The 19,424-nt window shown below is 47.5% G+C and overlaps 1 protein-coding gene across 3 annotated transcripts in view; it reads left to right on the forward strand.

Moving 5' to 3' along the window:
- Positions 1-7,048, forward strand: part of CACNA1H (calcium voltage-gated channel subunit alpha1 H) — a 172,502-nt gene extending 165,454 nt beyond the window's left edge. For all 3 annotated transcript variants that reach the window (XM_035130681.2, XM_060282381.1, XM_060282380.1), the window contains 3 exons: positions 2,387-2,564; positions 3,636-3,814; positions 5,498-7,048. In XM_035130681.2, the coding sequence (XP_034986572.2) occupies positions 2,387-2,564; positions 3,636-3,814; positions 5,498-6,667 (1,527 nt within the window). In that variant the 3' untranslated portion in view covers positions 6,668-7,048. The remainder of the gene's footprint in view (positions 1-2,386; positions 2,565-3,635; positions 3,815-5,497) is intronic.
- The last annotated feature ends 12,376 nt before the right edge of the window (positions 7,049-19,424 follow it).

Consider the following 19,424-nt stretch of genomic DNA (forward strand, 5'->3'; position numbering starts at 1 on the left):
CCAGGGTGGGGGGGAAATATTGATTTAGGGATGCGTGGAACGTATTGAAATTGCTTTCTGCCTTTAAAATTCCTCAGAGGAAGGAACTGTTGCAGATGAGGCAGAACGATGAGGGGTTAAGCAAAAGGTTCACAGGACTTAGAGGAAGGATTTAGAAGAAAGCAAGGATAAAGTCACTCCTTGCAATGGTTTTAGGAGGTCATGGGAAGGAGGGAAAAACAAAGAGCAAAGTAAATAAATTTGAGGGATCGGCTCTGTGGGGTTTGGGGTTAAATGTGTGCCCTCATTTAAGAGACCTGGGAGGGATCTGAAGATCTGGAAGAATATTTCAGGATGAGGGGCAGCAAGGAATGAATGCTAGGGTAGATTTGAAGATTTGGCAGAGGATCCTGAAGGAAGTTCCAGGCCTAAGGGTCAACAAGGGAAGATGAGCAGATCATTTGAGACCGTGGTCCTCGGACTTTTTTCTCTGGGCCACACTTTCTGTACGAAAATCCGCTCCTGCCACACCGAATTTTTTATTGATAAGGATTACGTTGGAAAACAAAAAGAAGCAACTCCTAGCAGTGCTTGACTTATAACATAGAGTACAATGACTTTATAGGACACCCAGAAAACATAAAACAATGCTGCCACATAAGAACATGAATCATACCCAAAATATAAACGAGCCTCTTACATATGTACGTTACATATGTATACAAACTCAATGAGAGGTGTGAGCTTGCTTTTGAAAGGTAATCTCATTTATATTAGGACTTGAGACAAACTAACTCAGGTGGCGCTGTGGGTTAAACCACTGAGCCTAGGGCTTGCTGATCAGAAGGTTGGCGGTTCGAATCCCTGTGACAGGGTGAGCTCCTGTTGCTTGGTCCCAGCTCCTGCCAACCTAGCAGTTCGAAAGCACGTCAAAAATGCAAGTAGATAAATAGGAACCTCTACAGCGGGAAGGTAAACAGTGTTCCCATGTGCTGCTCTGGTTTGCCAGAAGCGGCTTTGTCATGCTGGCCACATGACCTGGAAGCTGTACGCCGGCTCCCTTGGCCAATAATGCGAGATGAGCGCGCAACCCCAGAGTCGGTCACGACTGGACCTAATGGTCAGGGGTCCCTTTACCTTTAACTCTCATCAACACAAAGAAGTCTTTCTGTTTTCTGCTCTTGATACTACACTACACTACACTACACTACAGTACACTACACTACACTACACTGAAATATTTAAATGTTTCTTTATCCTTGAATCTTCCTGCCACACTTGCCATCCTCTCCTGCCACACCATTGTGGCATGTTCTCAAGTGGTTCCCCTTGAGAACCACTGATTTAAGAGAACAAGAGACTCTCGGGTGGGTTGGTGGTGGTAGAGTTAGAGGAGAGAAGCTCACGTAAATGGGGAATGGCAATGGGGTGGGAGCCAGGCCATAAGGAAGCTTTACGCCAGGTGTGGAGAAGCTTTGCTCCTCCAGATGTTTCTGGGCATCCATGCTCCTGAGCCCCAGCAAACATGGCCAATGTGTCAGGGGTGGTGGGACTTGCAGTTCGTCAACATCTGGAGGAAGAAGAGTCTGAAATCAGGTGGCAATGAAAGAGAGGACAGGGTTGGGTCGGGAGGCAAATAATTTGGTATATGAGTATAGTGTGGAGAAGTCAGAGTGGGAAAATGGCTTCGCAGAGATAAGAAGAGGGAGTAGAATCAAAGAGAAGTGGCAGTGACAGTCTGGTGGGGATTTTAAGGAGATCATAACCATTTCACAGGTCAAAACTGGCAGGTTCTTTTGATAAAGGGTTGCCCTAAAGCAGGTACAGTGGTACCTCTACTTACAAATTTAATGCATTCCGAACACACATTTGTAAGTCGAAAAAAATTGTAAGTCGAATCCCATAGGAATGCATTGGGAGAAAAAATTCGTAAGTAGAAGCAACCCTATCTAAAAATTCGTAAGTAGAAAAAATCCTATCTAAACCGCATCCAAGATGGCGGACGGAGCTCCGTTCATAAGTAGAAACATTCGTAAGTAGAGTTATTCGTAAGTACTGTAGAGATACCACTGTATTGTGATCACAAGATGCTTGTAACTGAACCCATGCATAGCATTCCATACAGCCCAGTTGTGGCAGTTCTGGGTGGGTCTCACGTTGAAAAATCCCACCCTGCAAGCAGTGTGATTGCTCCACCCCACACCCAATGTGAAACTCCCACCCACAAATGGCACCATTGGGTCGTGTAGGGGATGCTACATATGTAGAGTATCAAACTCAGCCCAGCTCGTCATGCAAATTCACTCACAGTCAGAGGAAGAGAGTCGATCCGTGTCCAGGTTTGAGATCTAGGCTTTCTCGGTCTTTCCCCTACCTCTCAATGTTTTCCTCTCTTGCTGATCTCCAGGAAGCAGCTGCTGGCATTGGCGAACCCCAGAACCTCCTGACCGTCCGCAAGATCTCGGTGGCCAGGATGCACTCCTTACCCAACGACAGCTACATGTTCCGCCCTGTGATGCCAGCCAAAAGCCCCTTCCCGCTCCACGAAGTGCAGTTAGAGGCCTATTCGTACAAGTCACCAAGAGGTATGGCATCTGTGGGGGGGCCTTGAGCTTTTCGAAAAAGACCCATATCATGTTCATAAAACACAACACACTTAGAAAACCATCAGAGTGGATTGGGGGGGGGGCTGTTGTATTCCTGCATTGAAGGGGGTTGGACTACATTTCTATGATTCTATGCTTTTGAGATTTACCTAGATAGGTACTGGGCAGACATAAAGGATAAAAAAGTGAAAGGAAGGGGGACACCTACTTTCTCTGTTTTCAGATGTTTTGGCCTACATTTCTGTCCTCTCCTTTATTCAAGGAGCAAGTGATCAGATACACAGGTGGTATAAATAGACCTTCAATGTTTAGGTGGAACAGAGGTGGTCTCTTAGGTACCCTGGGTGCAAGCCATCAATTTGAACCCATAAGGCAGGTATGGCCAAACTTGGCCCCACTGGCGGAGGAAGAGGAGTGTGGGGGGAGCGCACCACCCTCAGCAGCGCGATCCCGGTGGGGTTCCATCACGCCTCCCCCCGCCCGCGCTGGGCGCCCCGACCCCGCAGGCGACGCGCCACACCCCCACAAAGCCCCTGTGCCAGCCCCGCCTGCTCTACGCCGCCCCCGCCCCCAGTGTATGAGAGCTCCTCCACTGCTTGGCCCTCCAGCTGTTTTGGGACTACAGTTCCCATCATCCCTGACCACTGGTCCTGATAGCTAGGGATGATGGGAGTTGTAGTCCCCAAACAGCTGGAGGGCCAGGTTTGGCCATGCCTGCCATAAGGCAATAAGACAGAGGTGAGTAACCTGCAGTCTTCCAGATGTTGTTGAACTCAAACTCCCATCATCCCTGGCCACTGGCTGGGTGAGGCTGATGGGAGTTGGGGGTCCATCAACATCTGGAGGTTAGCGGAAAGTTAGCCGCCCCTGCAATCAGGAGCCACCCATGCACTCATTCAACATCCCCTCACTTCCAGGTGCTAGAACAAATGGTAAACAATGCTTGTTGTGATAGCTGTTGGAAACATCTCTTCTTATGGGTTCCCCAGCTGGCTGGTTCCATCACTCAAAGCCTCTTGACTGAAACGACGCCTTTTCTTTATCTTCTAGGGTCCATCACCTCTGTTCATTCCCAGCCTGTGGGGACTTGCTCTTCGCTGAGGGTCCCACGGAATGCCTTTCGTCCAACCACCCCGCCCCCTCGCCAGGAAGGGGGAGGTCCATGGAAGCTTCTGCCACCACGAGCTGCTCCACGGTCTCCCAGTCTCAACAGGCTGCTCTGCAGACAGGTTGGAAACCTCAGCATTTAACAGTTCCCCTATATCTTGGTTAACAGTACCTCAGGAAAGGGAAAGGGGCAAAGGGGTCTGTTTCCTGTCTTCCATTATCCCAGGTGTGCAGAGCCTTTGAGTCTCCAGATGTTCGTGTACCGTTGGCCATTCTTGCAGGGGCCGGTGGGAGCTGTAGTTCATCAACATCTGGAACCACCCAAAGTTCCCTACACCTGTGTTTTCCCATTCTCCAGGCTTCTCACATTCTCCATTCTGGATTATACCCACCCACTTTTCTCATCACCTATAGGAGGTGACCCAAGTAAGGCAGGCACAACTGGCTTGGAGAAGGAGTGGACATCTCCTCAAGAAACAAGCTTCACATCTTTGCTTTCTCCCCAGAAACCATCTCTACTACCAAAATATCTGTCCCCATTCACTCATCAACTCCCCCACCCCACAAACTGCCCTTAGACCTTGCCAACACCACACCAATCCCCTTAGACCCTTGGAAGGCAAGTGAGGCCTACTCTCCGAAGGCCCATCAAGACTATGTTGCTGAAGGCTTCCCCACACCACGCCCTGACTAGGGCAGGGCGATATATCAATATGTCACTCCAAACCAGTTTGAAGCCCATGCTGTGATATCGGTTTCAAAAATTTTGACCTGCCGATATATTGTGAATCATGATGCGCATGTGCTGTGCAAAAATCACGATGCGGGGAAAACTGTGAAGCCAACCGATACCTCTACATAAAGGTAAAGGTAAAGGTAAAGGTAGAGGGACCCCTGACCATTAGGTCCAGTAATGACCATCTCTGGGGTTGCGGCACTCAACTCGCGTTATTGGCCGAGGGAGCCGGCGTACAGCTTCCGGGTCATGTGACCAGCATGACAAAGCCGCTTCTGGCGAACCAGAGCAGCGCACGGAAACGCCGTTTACCTTCCCGCTGTAGTGGTACCTATTTATCTACTTGCACTTTGATGTGCTTTCGAACTGCTAGGTTGGCAGGAGCTGGGACCAAGCAACGGGAGCTCACCCCATCAGGGGATTCTAACCACTGACCTTCTGATCGGCAAGCCCTAGACTCTGTGGTTTAACCCACAGCACCACCCGTGCCCCTACATAGCTCTTTCCTAATTTCAGACATCGCAATATATCAGTATATCACTATGTTTAGCTGATGATATTTCACGATGTTGAAAACCAGATCTCACCCAGCCATAGCCCTGGCATAATAACTTAAAATAAGCACTGCTGGGTCAGGTCAGTGACCATCTGGTCAAGTATCCTGATCTCACTACAGCCAACCAGATCCCTATGGGAAGCGGGACCTGAGTGCAACAGCAAATTCCCAGTTGCGATTTCTAGAGGCATGCTGCTTCTGCCCATTGAGGGAGAGCATAGCCATCATGGCTAATAAGCTAACTAATAGCCCAATCTCCAATGAATGTGTCTAAGCTTCTTTTACAGGTGCCCAACTTGGTGGCCATCATTCCATCTTGTGGGACCAAATTCCATAGTTGTACTTTATTTCGTCCATCCTGAATCTTCCAACATTCAACTCCATCGTTCCATGTCCCCGCTGAGTTCTAGTATTATGAGAGAAGGGGTTGAACTGCCGTGTATACATCTGATTGCGTTCTTTATATTGAAATGCCAATTTCCTCTCTGTTCGCCTTCTCTTTATGTATTGCAGGAGGCCATTCAGAGGGACTCATTAGATGGTCCGACTGCAGATTCGAAAGCTGAACCCTGTGAGAACCTCCCGCCAAAGATGCTGTCCCAGAGCATCCTGGGCCCGCCTCTGCTTCACCCTGCCCCCACGTCTCTACCTGGGACACCTCCCCTTCCCCACGCATCACCCCACAGGCCCTCGAGCGTCTGCACCCGCAAACACACTTTCAGCCAGCACACTATCCCGCGCAGGCCGTCCAGCTGCAACAGCAACCCAGACAGCTCGCTCTTTGAATCTTCAGACCTGGCCGACGAAGAGGTCAGTCACATCAACAGTTCCGCGAGGGACTGGCGGGGGCAGCCGGACGGCAGCGACCCCGCCGACTCCCCTTTCGCCTCTCCTGCCCCATCCCCCATCCCCCTCAAGAACTGCAGCACAACCAGTTTAGGCGGCAACGGCAAGGAGAAGGACTTGAAGAAGTTTTACAGCGTCGACACGCGAGGGTTCTTGGCCAAGCCAACTTGGGCGGACGACCAAAGACGGCACTCCATCGAGATCTGCCCGTTCGTGGACAACGGGGACCGCAGCTTCGCAGAGTCGTCGGAGGAGAAGAGGAAGCTCCCTCTCCACGTCCAGCCAGAGTCCGAGTACATCCACGGCGTCCGGCGGAAAAAGAAAATGAGCCCGCCTTGCATTTCTATAGACCCTCCCATGGAGGAAGAAAACAACACATCCACACGTACCAAAGCATCCGAGAACAGCCTGCTGAGGAGGAGGACCCCGTCGTGCGAATCCACCGCCTACAGGGACTCCTTGGACCTTGCGGACAACCAGCCCGGAGACCCGGCCTCCAAGGCAGAGCGCCGGGGCCCACCCGCCTGCCGCGGAGAACACTTAACCATCCCAAACTTCTCCTACGAGCAGTCCGACACCGGCTCCGCCGCAGGGGCCCTCCCAGACTGCCTCTTGGATCATGGGCAAGCCGCGCCTGCCTCTGCGGACTCCCGGCCCAGCGGCGACGACAGCGGCATGGCTCTGGAACTGCAAAAGGTGGGCCACTTGCAAGCGCAGCTCAGCAACCCCGAGCAAAGCCAAGAGGTTCTTGGTGGGACTAGGAGCCCCCTCCTCGGGAAGCACGGACTGGTCCCCGCGATCGCAGCAACAGAGGAAGAGGTGGACGAACCAGTATAGCTTCCGAGGGGGGAGGTCGAGAGTGGACTTAAAAAGGGCTTTGCCACCCAAGTGGCTTCGAAGTGGAAAAAAGATTGAAAAGCCGCGACTCCGTGGCCGACGCTTATCCCAAAACACTTGTCATTTCTCTTTAAGCGCTGTGAAGGTTTTTTGTTGTAGTTGTTTTTTAAAAAAAGAAAAACAAAATCAAAGAGAAGCAGCAACAAGGTTCAGGGTAAGGAAAGGAGACGTCTTTCTTTTTCCTTTCCTAGCGGCACATGGAGTGGCTTTTCCAATTTTTCTTTTCCTCCCCCCTCCCCCCCAACCACCCCCACCTCCCGGCGTGGCCTCGATCACATTGATTTGGGTTTCGAGCCTTTGTTTTATCTTTTTTAAAGGGGGGGGGAAATAGGATTTAAAGAAACAAACCTTTTTTGACTTTTTTTCGAAATGGCACCTTTTATTATTGCACGGGAAGTTGTCACGGGAAGTGAAAGTGCCCAGGAGATGCAAGTTGTATATTGTCTGTATATCAGCAGTTATTATAAATAGAAAATAATGTATTTGAGAAATAAAAAGAAACACACACAAACACACACACAAAACACAACACAACGTAAACATTCACGTGAAAACTCTTCTCTTCCTAATGCACATATTTTTATAGAGAACACTGGACCTGATCCAGCTACAGTTAGTCGCATCTAAGTCCCCTTGGAGCCTCTTGCGGCTTCCAGGGGAACTCGCAGATCCAACCCTATGAATGTTCACTCCAAAGTTAGACACTGTGGCCCTGATCCGTCCGCCCCAGTTAACTCCCGCTGAAACCGGCTCACTTGCTCCCCATCGTTTTAAGCGTGACTGATTTTTGTCTGCATTAGAACCACTTGCAGTGCAATCCTATGCATGCCTACTCATAAGTAAGCCCCACTGGGTTCAGTGGGGCTTACTCCCAGGTAAGTGTGTATAGAATCCTCAGCCTTTGTGAGTTTCAGTTGGAGCTATTTCCTAGTAAGCGTGTTGAGAACGGCTGCTTCTGTTGCCATAAACTTTAGCTGGATTGGGCGCCTGTTTATCCTCTCACCCTATAGCAGATAATATTTTCTTTTCTTTTGCATTAACATCAGATTCTCAACTGGGTGGTGTATTGTTAGATTCTCAGTGGAAGCTTCATTACAGTGCTTAGGGTTCTCTCTCATTTTTGCCCCAAATATACCTCTCCCTTTTTCTCTTCTCCGCTTTCCCCAACCAGCCTCCTTTTGGGCTTGAGCTCCTAGCTAACATTTGGGTATGTCTCCAACAGTTCCACTTTTTTGCTTTTTTCATTATTATTATTTTTTAATTTGGTGTCCTTGCTACAGGAAATGACGAAAACCAAAATAACTACTGAATTGTAGCCAGTGCAATAACAATAAGTTATTCATTCTTCTTGTGGGTACAGAATCTGTCTCTTTTTTTATTTTACATCTATTTCAAGTGATGAGTTTTCTTTGTTTTTTGTTTTTGTTTTTAATTTTCTTTCTTTTTTTCCCCCCTGTCTGTTTTCTTATAGAATTCAGGTTAAATGTTGCAATAATCTGAACTTTAAAAGTGCACAACGAGGGCTGAACGTAATGAAAGTGATTTCCGAAGTTGACGGGAAAAAACAAAAAACAAATAAATAGTAAATTATTTAAGGATTGGGGCTTTTTTTTCCCTTCACTGGACTCAGGAGTAAATGAATAACATCCAGAATCAATCTCGGTTGAAGAAAGGAAAAACATGGGGGCAGTTTCACAGAACCCTCACCAAGGGCTTCCCCCCCCCCTGTTGTGAACTCTGACAAGAAAAAATGTTGTGCAGATTTTTGGAGAATATTTTCTAGGGGTCGCCAACCTTTGGGGGCACATCGGGAGTTCTGAAAAAGTGCCACGGTCGCCAGTCACAAAATGGTGGGTGGGGAGGTGCAAGGTGGCACAAAATGGCTGCCGTGCTGTGTGGCGTTCCACGGAAATGGTTAACATGTTTAAAGGAGAAGAAAAAGAGGCAGGACCTCATAACCATAGGAGGCACTGGTGGGCACATTGGTGCCGGTGGGCACCATGCTGGCAACACCCATTTTCCTATGAATGGGAAGGTGCCCAATGGAAGCAGTACTTACTGGCTAGCATCTGTGTCATCAGCAGCGGTTCCCCTCCTTCTCAATCTGCTTTTAAAATATTTGTTGGTTCTAAAGTAATTGTGATTGTTTTCGTGGAACATAACTAACTGCAGATATGACCAACCACACAAAATCGTTTTGGTTACAAGCTTGCGCGAAGCAAAGCACCGTACAGCCATAATGTGGTGCCTGTAACATGGTGAAGACGGAATAATAAATAATAATAATAATAATTTTATTATTTATACCCCGCCCTCCCCAGTCAAAACCAGGCTCAGGGCAGCTAACACCAATAAAATTACAAGAAGACATAAAAGAAAAGAAAACAGTTAATTAAAATACAGATTAAAATACAATATTAAAATTTAAAATGCAGCCTCATTTTAAGTAGTCCATAAATCCAAACCATGAGGGAGAAAATCCACAGGGGTCAGACTGAATCCAACCCAAAGGCCAGGCGGAACAGCTCTGTCTTGCAGGCCCTGCGGAAAGATGACGAATCCCGCAGGGCCCTGGTCTCCTGTGAAAGAGCGTTCCACCAAGTTGGGGCCAATACTGAAAAGGCCCTGGCCCTAGTAGAGGCCAATCTAGCCACCTTATGGCTCGGGATCTCCAGAATGTTGTTGTTTGTGGACCTTAAGGTCCTCCGCGGGGCATACCAGGAGAGGCAGTCCCATAGGTACGAGGGTCCCAAGCCGCATAGGGCTTTAAAGGTCAAAACCAGCACCTTAAACCTGATCCTGTACTCCACCGGGAGCCAGTGCAGGACCCTACGCCTCATTTCTCACCCCACTTTCAATGATCCCCCGTGTAGCCACTTCCAAAACGGAGCTTGAGAGACCGGGGTGTATAAAAGATGCCGCGCCTTGTTTATGAATGAGAAGAAGGGAAACGAAAAATCCCTTTTCTGACATGTTGCCGCCAGCCCTCTATCTCTGTGTAAGATGGTCCAAGAGCGCCATCTCCCAGACATGATTCATCCAGGTCTCTGTTGGTGGCAGTGATTCAGCTTTCTGGTGATATTTGTGAAGGATTAAAGAAAGGGCCGACATGGGCCCAGATCGCATGTAACGCGAAGCCAAGCTGGTGTGAACGAGCAGAAACACGGTTCCCTGGTTCTCTGATGTGACAATGGTTTAAAATTTGCCCTTCTCAAGCTTCCAAATACCTATAGGATACATGCTGATGTGTGGGGTACTAGCAATTTGGAGAGGGGTGTGTGTGCTTAATAAGGAAAATGGTGCCCAGTTGACACGTTAAATAATATTTTTTTTAAAAAAAAAAACAACCAGGAGATTTTACTCACAAATCAATCATGCCACGTCTAGTTTGGTCCTCAGATGACATTCCCCATGATTGTGTTGTAAGCAAACACTTTGCATCCTTTGTAGCTCAAATGGCTTTGAGAAGCATGATGGTTATCAGTAATATATTCAGGGGTTGCAAGAATGTCTGCCCAAGAACGTGCTGACATTTTGAATCCGCTGGATTATGCAGCGGAAGAGGGAAATAAGGACGCTTGCAAGGGGATGCTTGGTTCATCTGAGAGTCCCCTCCAGATGTTGTTGGACTCCAAATCCCATTGGTCCCAGCCAGCATGGTCAGTGGTCAAAGACAATGGGAATTGTAGTCCAGCCACATTTTAGAGGGCCACAGGTTGCTCCTCCCCATAACATTTCTGACATCAATAGTGAACAGAGAGTGGATTTAACCCACAGTTTCAGCCAACCAATCTACGACTATATCCAGTAATGCAACCTTGAATGTACAGAGCCTCTGTGTACTGATGCAGTCTACCTGAGTGCCAGATCATGCCGAGGTGAAGCAAGAGACAGGTCACAACCTGCCTACCCTACTTGGAAGCTCTTCAGAGGCCCTGGTTGGCCACTGTTGCAAACAGAAAGAAGGACCTCGTGGATTTTGGCTTGATCCAGTAAAGGCAATTCTCGCCTTCTTGTCACCTACGTCAACGCAGCTGCTGTCAGCAATGTTTTCCGGCCAATTCTAACACCTGCAATTTTGATAGGGTGTCGTGGGCAACAGTCAGAAAAATGTCCGCCATGGGAGGGGGGGAAATGGCGTATCACAAAATAGCTACTTTGGGGGCATGTTATAATGACTTGAATGTAGAAGCATCCAAATCGGTACAAACAGGAACTTGGAAGACCAAACAGTATCTTGCATCCTACAGATTTATGAGGGAATATTTACAGGGACCTTTTGCTGCCACCTCAGGAGGTACCGTCTCAAGTGTTATTGTCCCAGAAGACGGACACTGCATCCTTGCGATGTGACCGTTCCAATTGTCGGTGGATTGAGCTGTCTCTTTGAAATAAATGTGGGGAACGACCTTCGTAGGGCTTATCCTCACTTACCTTTTGCAGGCAGAGGACGGCGCTTGGACGCTCCGTGTCTGAGCGTTTGCGCTTGTTTGTTTGCCCTGAACTTTCCCCATGAAAACCCGCTCTTTCAATCTGAATTGGAGCAAACATCAGTTCTGGTTTTCTGCGGATTGACGTTTCTGCCGATGGAGCTTTAAAGAGCAGGTTTTCACTTATCTTAAAATCATGGGTAGGCCCCTGGTTCCATTCCTTATCTACATCTGTTTCCTGAAAGGCACTGAGGCAATGTTGAAGGTTGCAGACGTGCGTTGGGTGGGGGTTAAGAAGCTAATCCTTGTCTCATTTGACCAGGTGACGGTGGCACCTTCCAGGAGCTAAAACCAAGAAGGACAGAGAGATCAAAGGTTTTGCTGCATGGAATGAACTGTAAAGGAGAGGCCTGAGGGCCACATTTGCCTTTGGACAACCCTCTGGGGGCCACATAGGCACCACCACCCCAAACAGGCCAAGTCCACACCACCCTATTACATCACTGTAAACAGCCATGGCTTCCCCCATGGGAACTGCAGTTTATTAAGGGCGGCAAGAGGTGTTTGGAGACCCCTGTTCCCTTCACAGAGTTACGGTTCCAATAGCAGTTTATCCATCAATCCCCAGGGGGGAACTGCATGGCTTAGTTATATGTTGGAGGTGTGTGAGACTCCTAATCTCAGGGTCGTGGGTTCAAGCCCCACACTGGGCAAAATATTTCTGCATAGCAGAGGGGTTGGACTAGATGACCCTTGTGGTCCCTTCCAACTCTATGATTATAGGATTGTGGGATTTACATAGGCATCTGGTTGGACACTGTGGGAAGGTGATGCTGGAGCAAAACGGGTTTGGGGCCTGCTCCAGCATAAATCTTCTTCTGTTCAAATGTGCCAGTGTGTTAGAGGCTGGAAGAGCAGGGGGCTAACACTATTATGAACCTGTTCCTGATATTTATTCATAGAATCATAGAAGGGACCCTGAGGACCATCTAATCCAACCCCCTGCATTGCAGGAATAATGTTTATTATAACATATCCCACCTTTCCGAAGGGACACGGGTGGCACTGTGGTCTAAACCACTGAGCCAAGGGCTTGCTGATCAGAAGGTCGGTGGTTCGAATCCCCGTGACAGGGTGAGTTCCCGTTGCTCGGTCCCAGCTCCTGCCAACCCAGCAGTTCGAAAGCACGTCAAAGTGCAAGTAGATAAATAGGTACCGCTCCAGTGGGAAGGTAAACGGCATTTCCGTGCGCTGCTCTGGTTTCACCAGAAGTGGCTTAGTCATGCTGGCCACATGACCCGGAAAAACTGTCTGCAGACAAACGTCGGCTCCCTCACCTAGTAAAGCGAGATGAGCGCTGCAACCCCAGAGTCATTCGTGACTGGACTTAACTGTCAGGGGTCCTTTACCTTTACCTTTTTATCCCACCTTTCCACCAAGGAGCTCAAAGCGGCACAAATGGTTTTCCTCCCTCCGCATTTTAACCCTCACAACATCCCTGACAGGTAGGTTAGGCTAAAGAAGATTGACTGGCTCAAAGTCACACCAGTGAGTTTCAGTGGTTTGATCCGATCCCCCCGGGTCCTAATCCTGCCCCTCTAACCGCTACGCCACACCACGAAGCTTGTCTATTTCACCTGCTGCAAAACCGTACATTTTCACAAAATGCTCCGAAGGATATTCTTTCTCTTCCTCTTATTTAAAGGCGAGAGAGAGAGAGAGAGAGAGAGAGAGAGAGAGAGAGAGAGAGAGAGAGAGAGAGAGAGAGAGAGAGAGAGAGAGAGAGAGAAACTAGACATCTCTGAGTCATTAAGACACATCCCTGCCTTAAAATCTTTGCCGGGCCAGGTTTAATGGATGAAGCTTTATTTAATTATTCATCCTAAAACCATTGTGCAAATATTAGGCACGTTTAGAGATTAAAGGCTGCCTTTAATTTAATTGTGGCTTTGCCCATGTTTGTGTGTGGGAGGCTCGTGTTTTCCACTTGACCAAAAGAAAAGGGGGTGGGGAGGATTTTTAGTCAACACAATCAGAAATTTAGCCTGGGCAAAGTGACTCCAAACAGCTGTGGTCCTGCTTGCAGGCTTGCCTTTGGCCACTGTGATGACAGGATGCTGGACTAGATGGGTCAGGGACCTGATCCAGGTGCAGGATTCTTCTCATGTTCTTACAAGGACTGTTCTTTTATCGAGTTCCAGAACTGCTGTTGTTTTTTTGTCCACCTGCATCCTCCTTCTAAAAGATGAATTGGACGTCCCTGAAACAGCACCATCTGCCTGTCAAAAGCTTCTTGCTTTTGATGCCGGGATGAGTCATTAATTAACAGCGAGGACAGACGGCGCGTCAGATCTTCAGATCCGACTGTTCCGAAGAGGGGCCAGAGTTCAGACAAATAGGTCTCTCTCTCTTTATTTAACAGAAAGAATTAGGATGAATCGTGCTCACTTCCTCCCCAGAGGCTTTGATTTATTCCTGTATGCAAGGCAGCATTGCACATAAACTACAGGTAAAGGGACCCCTGACCGTTAGGTCCAGTCATGACTGACTCTGGGGTTGCGGCACGCATCTGGATGATCCCGAGCCATGGGTTGGCTAGATTGGCCTCTACTAGGGCCAGGGCTTTCTCAGTGTTGGCCCCAACTTGGTGGAACGCTCTTTCACAGGAGACCAGGGCCCTGCGGGATTTGTCATCTTTCCGTAGGGCCTGCAAGACAGAGCTGTTCCGCCTGGCCTTTGGCTCGGACTTAGTCTGACCCCTGTGTTTTTCCTCCCTCGTGGCTTGAATTTGTGGACTACTCGAAATGAGGCTGCATTTTAAATTTTATTACTGTATTTTGGTCTGTATTTTACTTAATTGCCTTTTATGTTTTATTGTAATTTTATTGGTGTGAGCCGCCCTGAGCCCGGTTTTGACTGGGGAGGGCGGGGTATAAATAAAAAATTATTATTATTATTATTATTATTATTATTATTATTATTATTATTATCTGGCCGAGGGAGCCGGAGTGCAGCTTCCAGGTCATGTGGCCAACATGACTAAGCCACTTCTGGCGAACCAAAGCAGCAGACGGAAACACCGTTTACCTTCCCGCTGGAGCAGTACCTATTTATCTACTTGCACTTATCTACTTGCACTGCCAACTGCTAGGTTGGCAAAGCAGCAGGGACCGAACAACGGGAGCTCACCCCGTCGTGGGGATTTGAACCGCCGACCTTCTGATCGGCAAGCCCTAGGCTCAGTGGTTTAACCCACAGCACCACCCACATAAACTAGGGATAGAGCAAGGGCCTCTGGATCTCTTCCAGATGTTTCAGACTCCAGCTCCCATTAGTCCCAACCAGTGCTACCAGTCGTGAGGGGTGATGGGAGTTGTAGTCCAACAACCTCTTAGAATCATAGAATTGTACAGTTGGGGCCCCAACATCAAGGGAGTGGAAATTAAAGGCAAAGCTTATAAAATAGGACTCTTCGCAGACGATGGTCGTTACGCCAGACCCCAGAAGCACAGCAATCACCCTAACCAAAGAACTCAACACACTTACAATGGAGTCAGGCCTACAGGTGAATTTTGGAAAATCCGAGAGTATGTGTTTCAACACACACACCCCTCAAATCCCAAAAGAATTCAGCAACATCACACAGATAAAAAACTTTGCCGCACCAAATACAGATACTTAAGGGTACAAATAACTAGAAACCTCAACAAACTATACCTCCACAACTAGAATTGTAGAATTAGAAGGAACCCGGATGATCATCTAGTCCCACCCCATCGTTCTGCCCGGACACTGAGGTTCAGTACCAAGGGCCTTCAGGCAGGTCCCTCACTGCGAGAAGCCAAGTTACAGGCAGGCAGAGGGCCTTCTCGGTAGTGGCACCCGCCCTGTGGAACGCCCTCCAGATGTCAAAGAGAAAAACAACTACCAGACTTTTAGAATATATCTAAAGGCAGCCCTGTTTAGAGAAGCTTTAGATGTTTGACAGACTATTGTATTTTAATATTTTGTTGGAAGCCACCCAGAGTGGCGGAGGAAACCCAGCCAGATGGGCGGGCTATAAATAATAAATTTATTATTATTATTATTCGCTGTCCTGTACGGGGATTGAACCTTGGCATTATCAGCATCATACTCTGAGTGAGCTAGTCAAGCTGCTGACTAGGGGCAGAGTTTAGGAACATGGGAAGCTGCCTTATACGTTCAGTCAGGCCACTGGTCTATTTAGCACAGTGCTGTCTACACTGGCTGGCAGCAGCTCTCTGGGCTGTCCAGCAGTTGATTTTTACCCGGTGCTACATGAGAGTGAACCAGGAACCTTCTGCATCCAGAACAGATGCTCTGCCGCTCATCTACGGTCAGTGTAAAGAGACAGAAGAAAGTTTTCAACATTCGCCAAAAGGAATTGCACCATTTTTAGGTCACAGACATAGAGCGGGAACTGGGGCACCATCGAACCAGCTCCCTGTGGATTCTTTCTTTAGAGCTTTTCCCGTTATAAGATTTTTTTATAATAAAAAAAAAACTGGTCCCACTCCAGGTTTTCATTACAAGCATAATGGTATGAAATGTAGCTAATTAGATGTTGCTCACTGGGGGACCAAAGTAAAAACCAGCTTGAGCATTGTGAGAGGGAAGAGAGGGGAGTTTTGACAGACTTGGCTGCCTTCAATCCTGCCTTGGTGGCCTCCAAATCTTGCTGGTTGACACTGCCAGCATGTACAATGGTCAAAGCTGATGGGAGGGCTAAAGGGTCCTCAATTCTAGTTTAGAAGTGGGGAAAGGGGTGCTCTCATTTTCTGGGCAAAGGAGAAACACTACTCCCCCCCCAAAAAAAATGCTGGTAGCGAGCAGAAGAGCTGGTTTTGTTTAAAATTGCCGTCGGCTAATTGATTTGAAATTATTTCTATGTCACATCCACACTGTGCTTTAAAGCACTATTATACCATGTTAACAACAGTCATGGCTTCCCCCAAAGAAGTGATTTTGAAAGGGTGTAGCAAACCACACAGAATGGCAAGTGGGGCAGGAAGATTCAAGGACAATCAAAGGAACATTTAAATATTTCAGTGTAGTATTTTATTTGCAGAACATAGGTAGGTGTCTTTCCAAAATGAGGACAATCTTAGTCGTGATCCAGAATCGCCATTGAAACAGAGAGAAGACTCATTTGTTTTCCAATGTATTGCTGATCGATAATAATAATAATAATAAACCCTATGGCATGTGGCAGAAGAAAAGAATTATTCTGAAAGTGTGGCCCTGAGGGGAAAGTTTGAGGACCGCTGCTCCAAAGAATCCTGGGAACTGTAGTGTGTCAAGGGTGCTGGGAACTGTAGCTCTGTGAGGGGTCTCCTAGGAACTCTCAGCAGCCTTAAACTACAGTTCCCAGAATCCTTCAGCTTGATCCAAACAGGCACTTTTCTGCTCTTATATGTCTGCCAGATCCTGGTGAAGATCAGAGCTACCTTGTTACTCGTGGTATCTCAGGATGGTGTTGTTGGGACACCGCTGCAGAGGAGGCCCCGTCCCCAGTTGCAAGGGGCCAGGCTGGTTTTCCGATGAAAACAGATCAGTTCTATCTGTTGCTTCTCAGTAACTCTCCAACGGCTTCCCGATCTGCAGCTAGTGATAATTAAATGGGGACATCTAGTGGCAAGGGAAGTTATTCCATAAAGCAGCCTGGGACAACCCGCCTCCTTCAGCTGTTCTAGACTTGGGTGGCACTGTGGGCTAAACCATAGAGCCTAGGGCTTGCCGACGATGGGGGGGGGGACCTCTCGTTGCTCGGTCCCAGCTCCTGCCCACCTAGCAGTTCAAAAGCACGTCAAAGTGCAAGTAGATAAATAGGTAGCACTCCGGCAGGAAAGTAAACGGCGTTTCCATGTGCTGCTCTGGTTCGCCAAAAGTGGCTTAGTCCATAGCTACCAAATCCCGGTTAGAAAAATACGGGATCAGCAGCGCCGGCACTGAAAGTCACTTCTTTTCTTTTTTAATATTGATTTTTATTGATTTTATAAACACAAAAGAGATAAACAAAACATCAACAACAACTTAACAAACAGTAGAACACATTAAATAACAATAACATAACAATAAAAAAGAAAAAAACAAACATCTAAATACAAATACAAATTTCTTTAACATTGTATATAGAGACCTCCTCGAGTTCCCTCCGTCTGCTCTTCATTTCATTTTTATCTTTTAGCAATTTCTAATGCATTTCTATATACATATCTTAAAATTTCAAATCTATCCTTTCTGTATACTTCACTTAGATTTTAAATCCTCAGCTTCTATACAATTCTAAATCTATTCTTGGTATACAATTTTTGCATGTTTTTTCAAATAGATTTTAAAGTCTTGGCACTGGAAGTCACTTCTATGCATGTCCAGACAAGCATAGAAGCAACTTCCTGTGCCGGTGCTACCCGATTTCCGGTGCCCAGACATGGGCAGAGCGGCACCGGAAGAAATCTGGGGGAATTACGGGATATTTCGCCATTCGGGATGACAGCGGGAAACGGCTTTAAAAACAGGGGTTTCCTGGGGGAAACGGGCAACTTGGCAGCTATGGGCTTAGTCATGCTGGCCACATGACCGGGAAGCTGTCTGCGGACAAACGCTGGCTCCCTCGGCCTATGGAGCGAGATGAGCGCACAACCCCAGTCATCCGCGACTGGACCTAATGGTGAGGGGTCCCTTTACCTTTACCTTTAGTGGCAAGTAAAGTTATTCCAGAAAGCAGCCTGTTCTAGACTACGACACCCATCAGCAGCTGCCAGCATTATTTAGTCTGGTTTCCTGTTCTCACGGGGGGTCGACCACATGCCACTGGGAAACCTGCAAGCAGAATCTGAGCACCAGAGCAACTCTCCCCTCCTGCGGTTTCCAGAAACTGGGATTCAGAAGCACTCCGGAGGCAGAGCATAGCAGAGCTAAGTAGACACTGACGTCCTTCTCCTCCAGGAATTAGTCCAATCCTCTTTTAAAGCCATCCAAGTTGGTGGCTTCCTGCAGGCCTGAGATCCACACTTTAACCATGCACTGTGTGAAAAGGTCCTTCCTTTTATCCGTCCTAAATCTTCCATCAAAGCATCAGGTTGGTGCACATTGCGACAAACCACTAAAAAAGTTCGCCATAAAGAAAAAAACTGTTAAGTGCTTAGGATGCTAGAAGAAAAAAGCATGATGGCAACAGCAGATTGTTTTGCAATAATAACACCACAGTATTTAAATCACCATCCTGATATTTCAGTTATTATCATAACGTATTATTATTACTTTTTAAAAAAACAAAAAACCCCAGTATCATTAGTGTGATAGAATTGTTAAGTGTGCCAAGTTTAGGACCTGGAAGATCAGGGTTCAAATTCCCACAGAGCCATGAAGATCACCGAGTAGCCTTTATCCAGTCACCATCTCTCAGCCTAACCTCCTACCTCACAAGGTTGTTGTGAGGGGAAAAAATCGGGAGAGAAGCAGGAAGAAGTATGCACTCCTCAGGAGAGACATGTTTTGTTGCAGTTGGGGCAGATGATGGCGTCCGGTTGTGCTGCTGCAGACGCACCAGGGCATTTCTTCTCCCGGTGTCCCTCCCAGTGGTCATTCCTCCTCTGGTCACTGCTGTGGAGTTGACTGTCTGTCTCCGGGAGGAAAGGTGGGAGATATATATGCATATATATATGCTCCCGTTGCTCGGTCCCAGCTCCTGCCAACCTAGCAGTTTGCAAGCATGTCAAAGTGCAAGTAGATAAATAGGGAAGGTAAGGTAAACGGCGTTTCCGTGTGCTGCTCTGGTTCGCCAGAAGCAGCTTTGTCATGCTGGCCACATGACCTGGAAGCTGTACACCGGCTCCCTCGGCCAATAATGCGAGATGAGCGTGCAACCCCAGAGTTGGTCACGACTGGACCTAATGGTCAGGGGTCCCTTTACCTCTCTCTCTCTCTCTCTCTCTCTCTCTCTCTCTCTATATATATATATATATACATGAATGATCATATGAAAACCAACCGTTCTCTATAACGATTTGTTATAATTATTTATATCCCTCAAATGGCCTCAGCGTGCCTATGGCAGTAATATAACAATAATAATAATATTTTCTTATATGTACCCCACCCATCTAGCTCGGTTGTCCCAGCCACTCTGGGCAGCTTCCAATGCATATAAAAACGTAATAAAACATCAAACATTAATAGCAACAATCTGATCCAATATTTTAAAAAGTCACAAAATAAAACAAACAAATTCCACACGCCAAAGC

The sequence above is a fragment of the Zootoca vivipara genome, chromosome 14 (genome assembly GCF_963506605.1).
Source record: "Zootoca vivipara chromosome 14, rZooViv1.1, whole genome shotgun sequence".
Classification (NCBI taxonomy): Eukaryota; Metazoa; Chordata; class Lepidosauria; order Squamata; family Lacertidae; genus Zootoca; species Zootoca vivipara.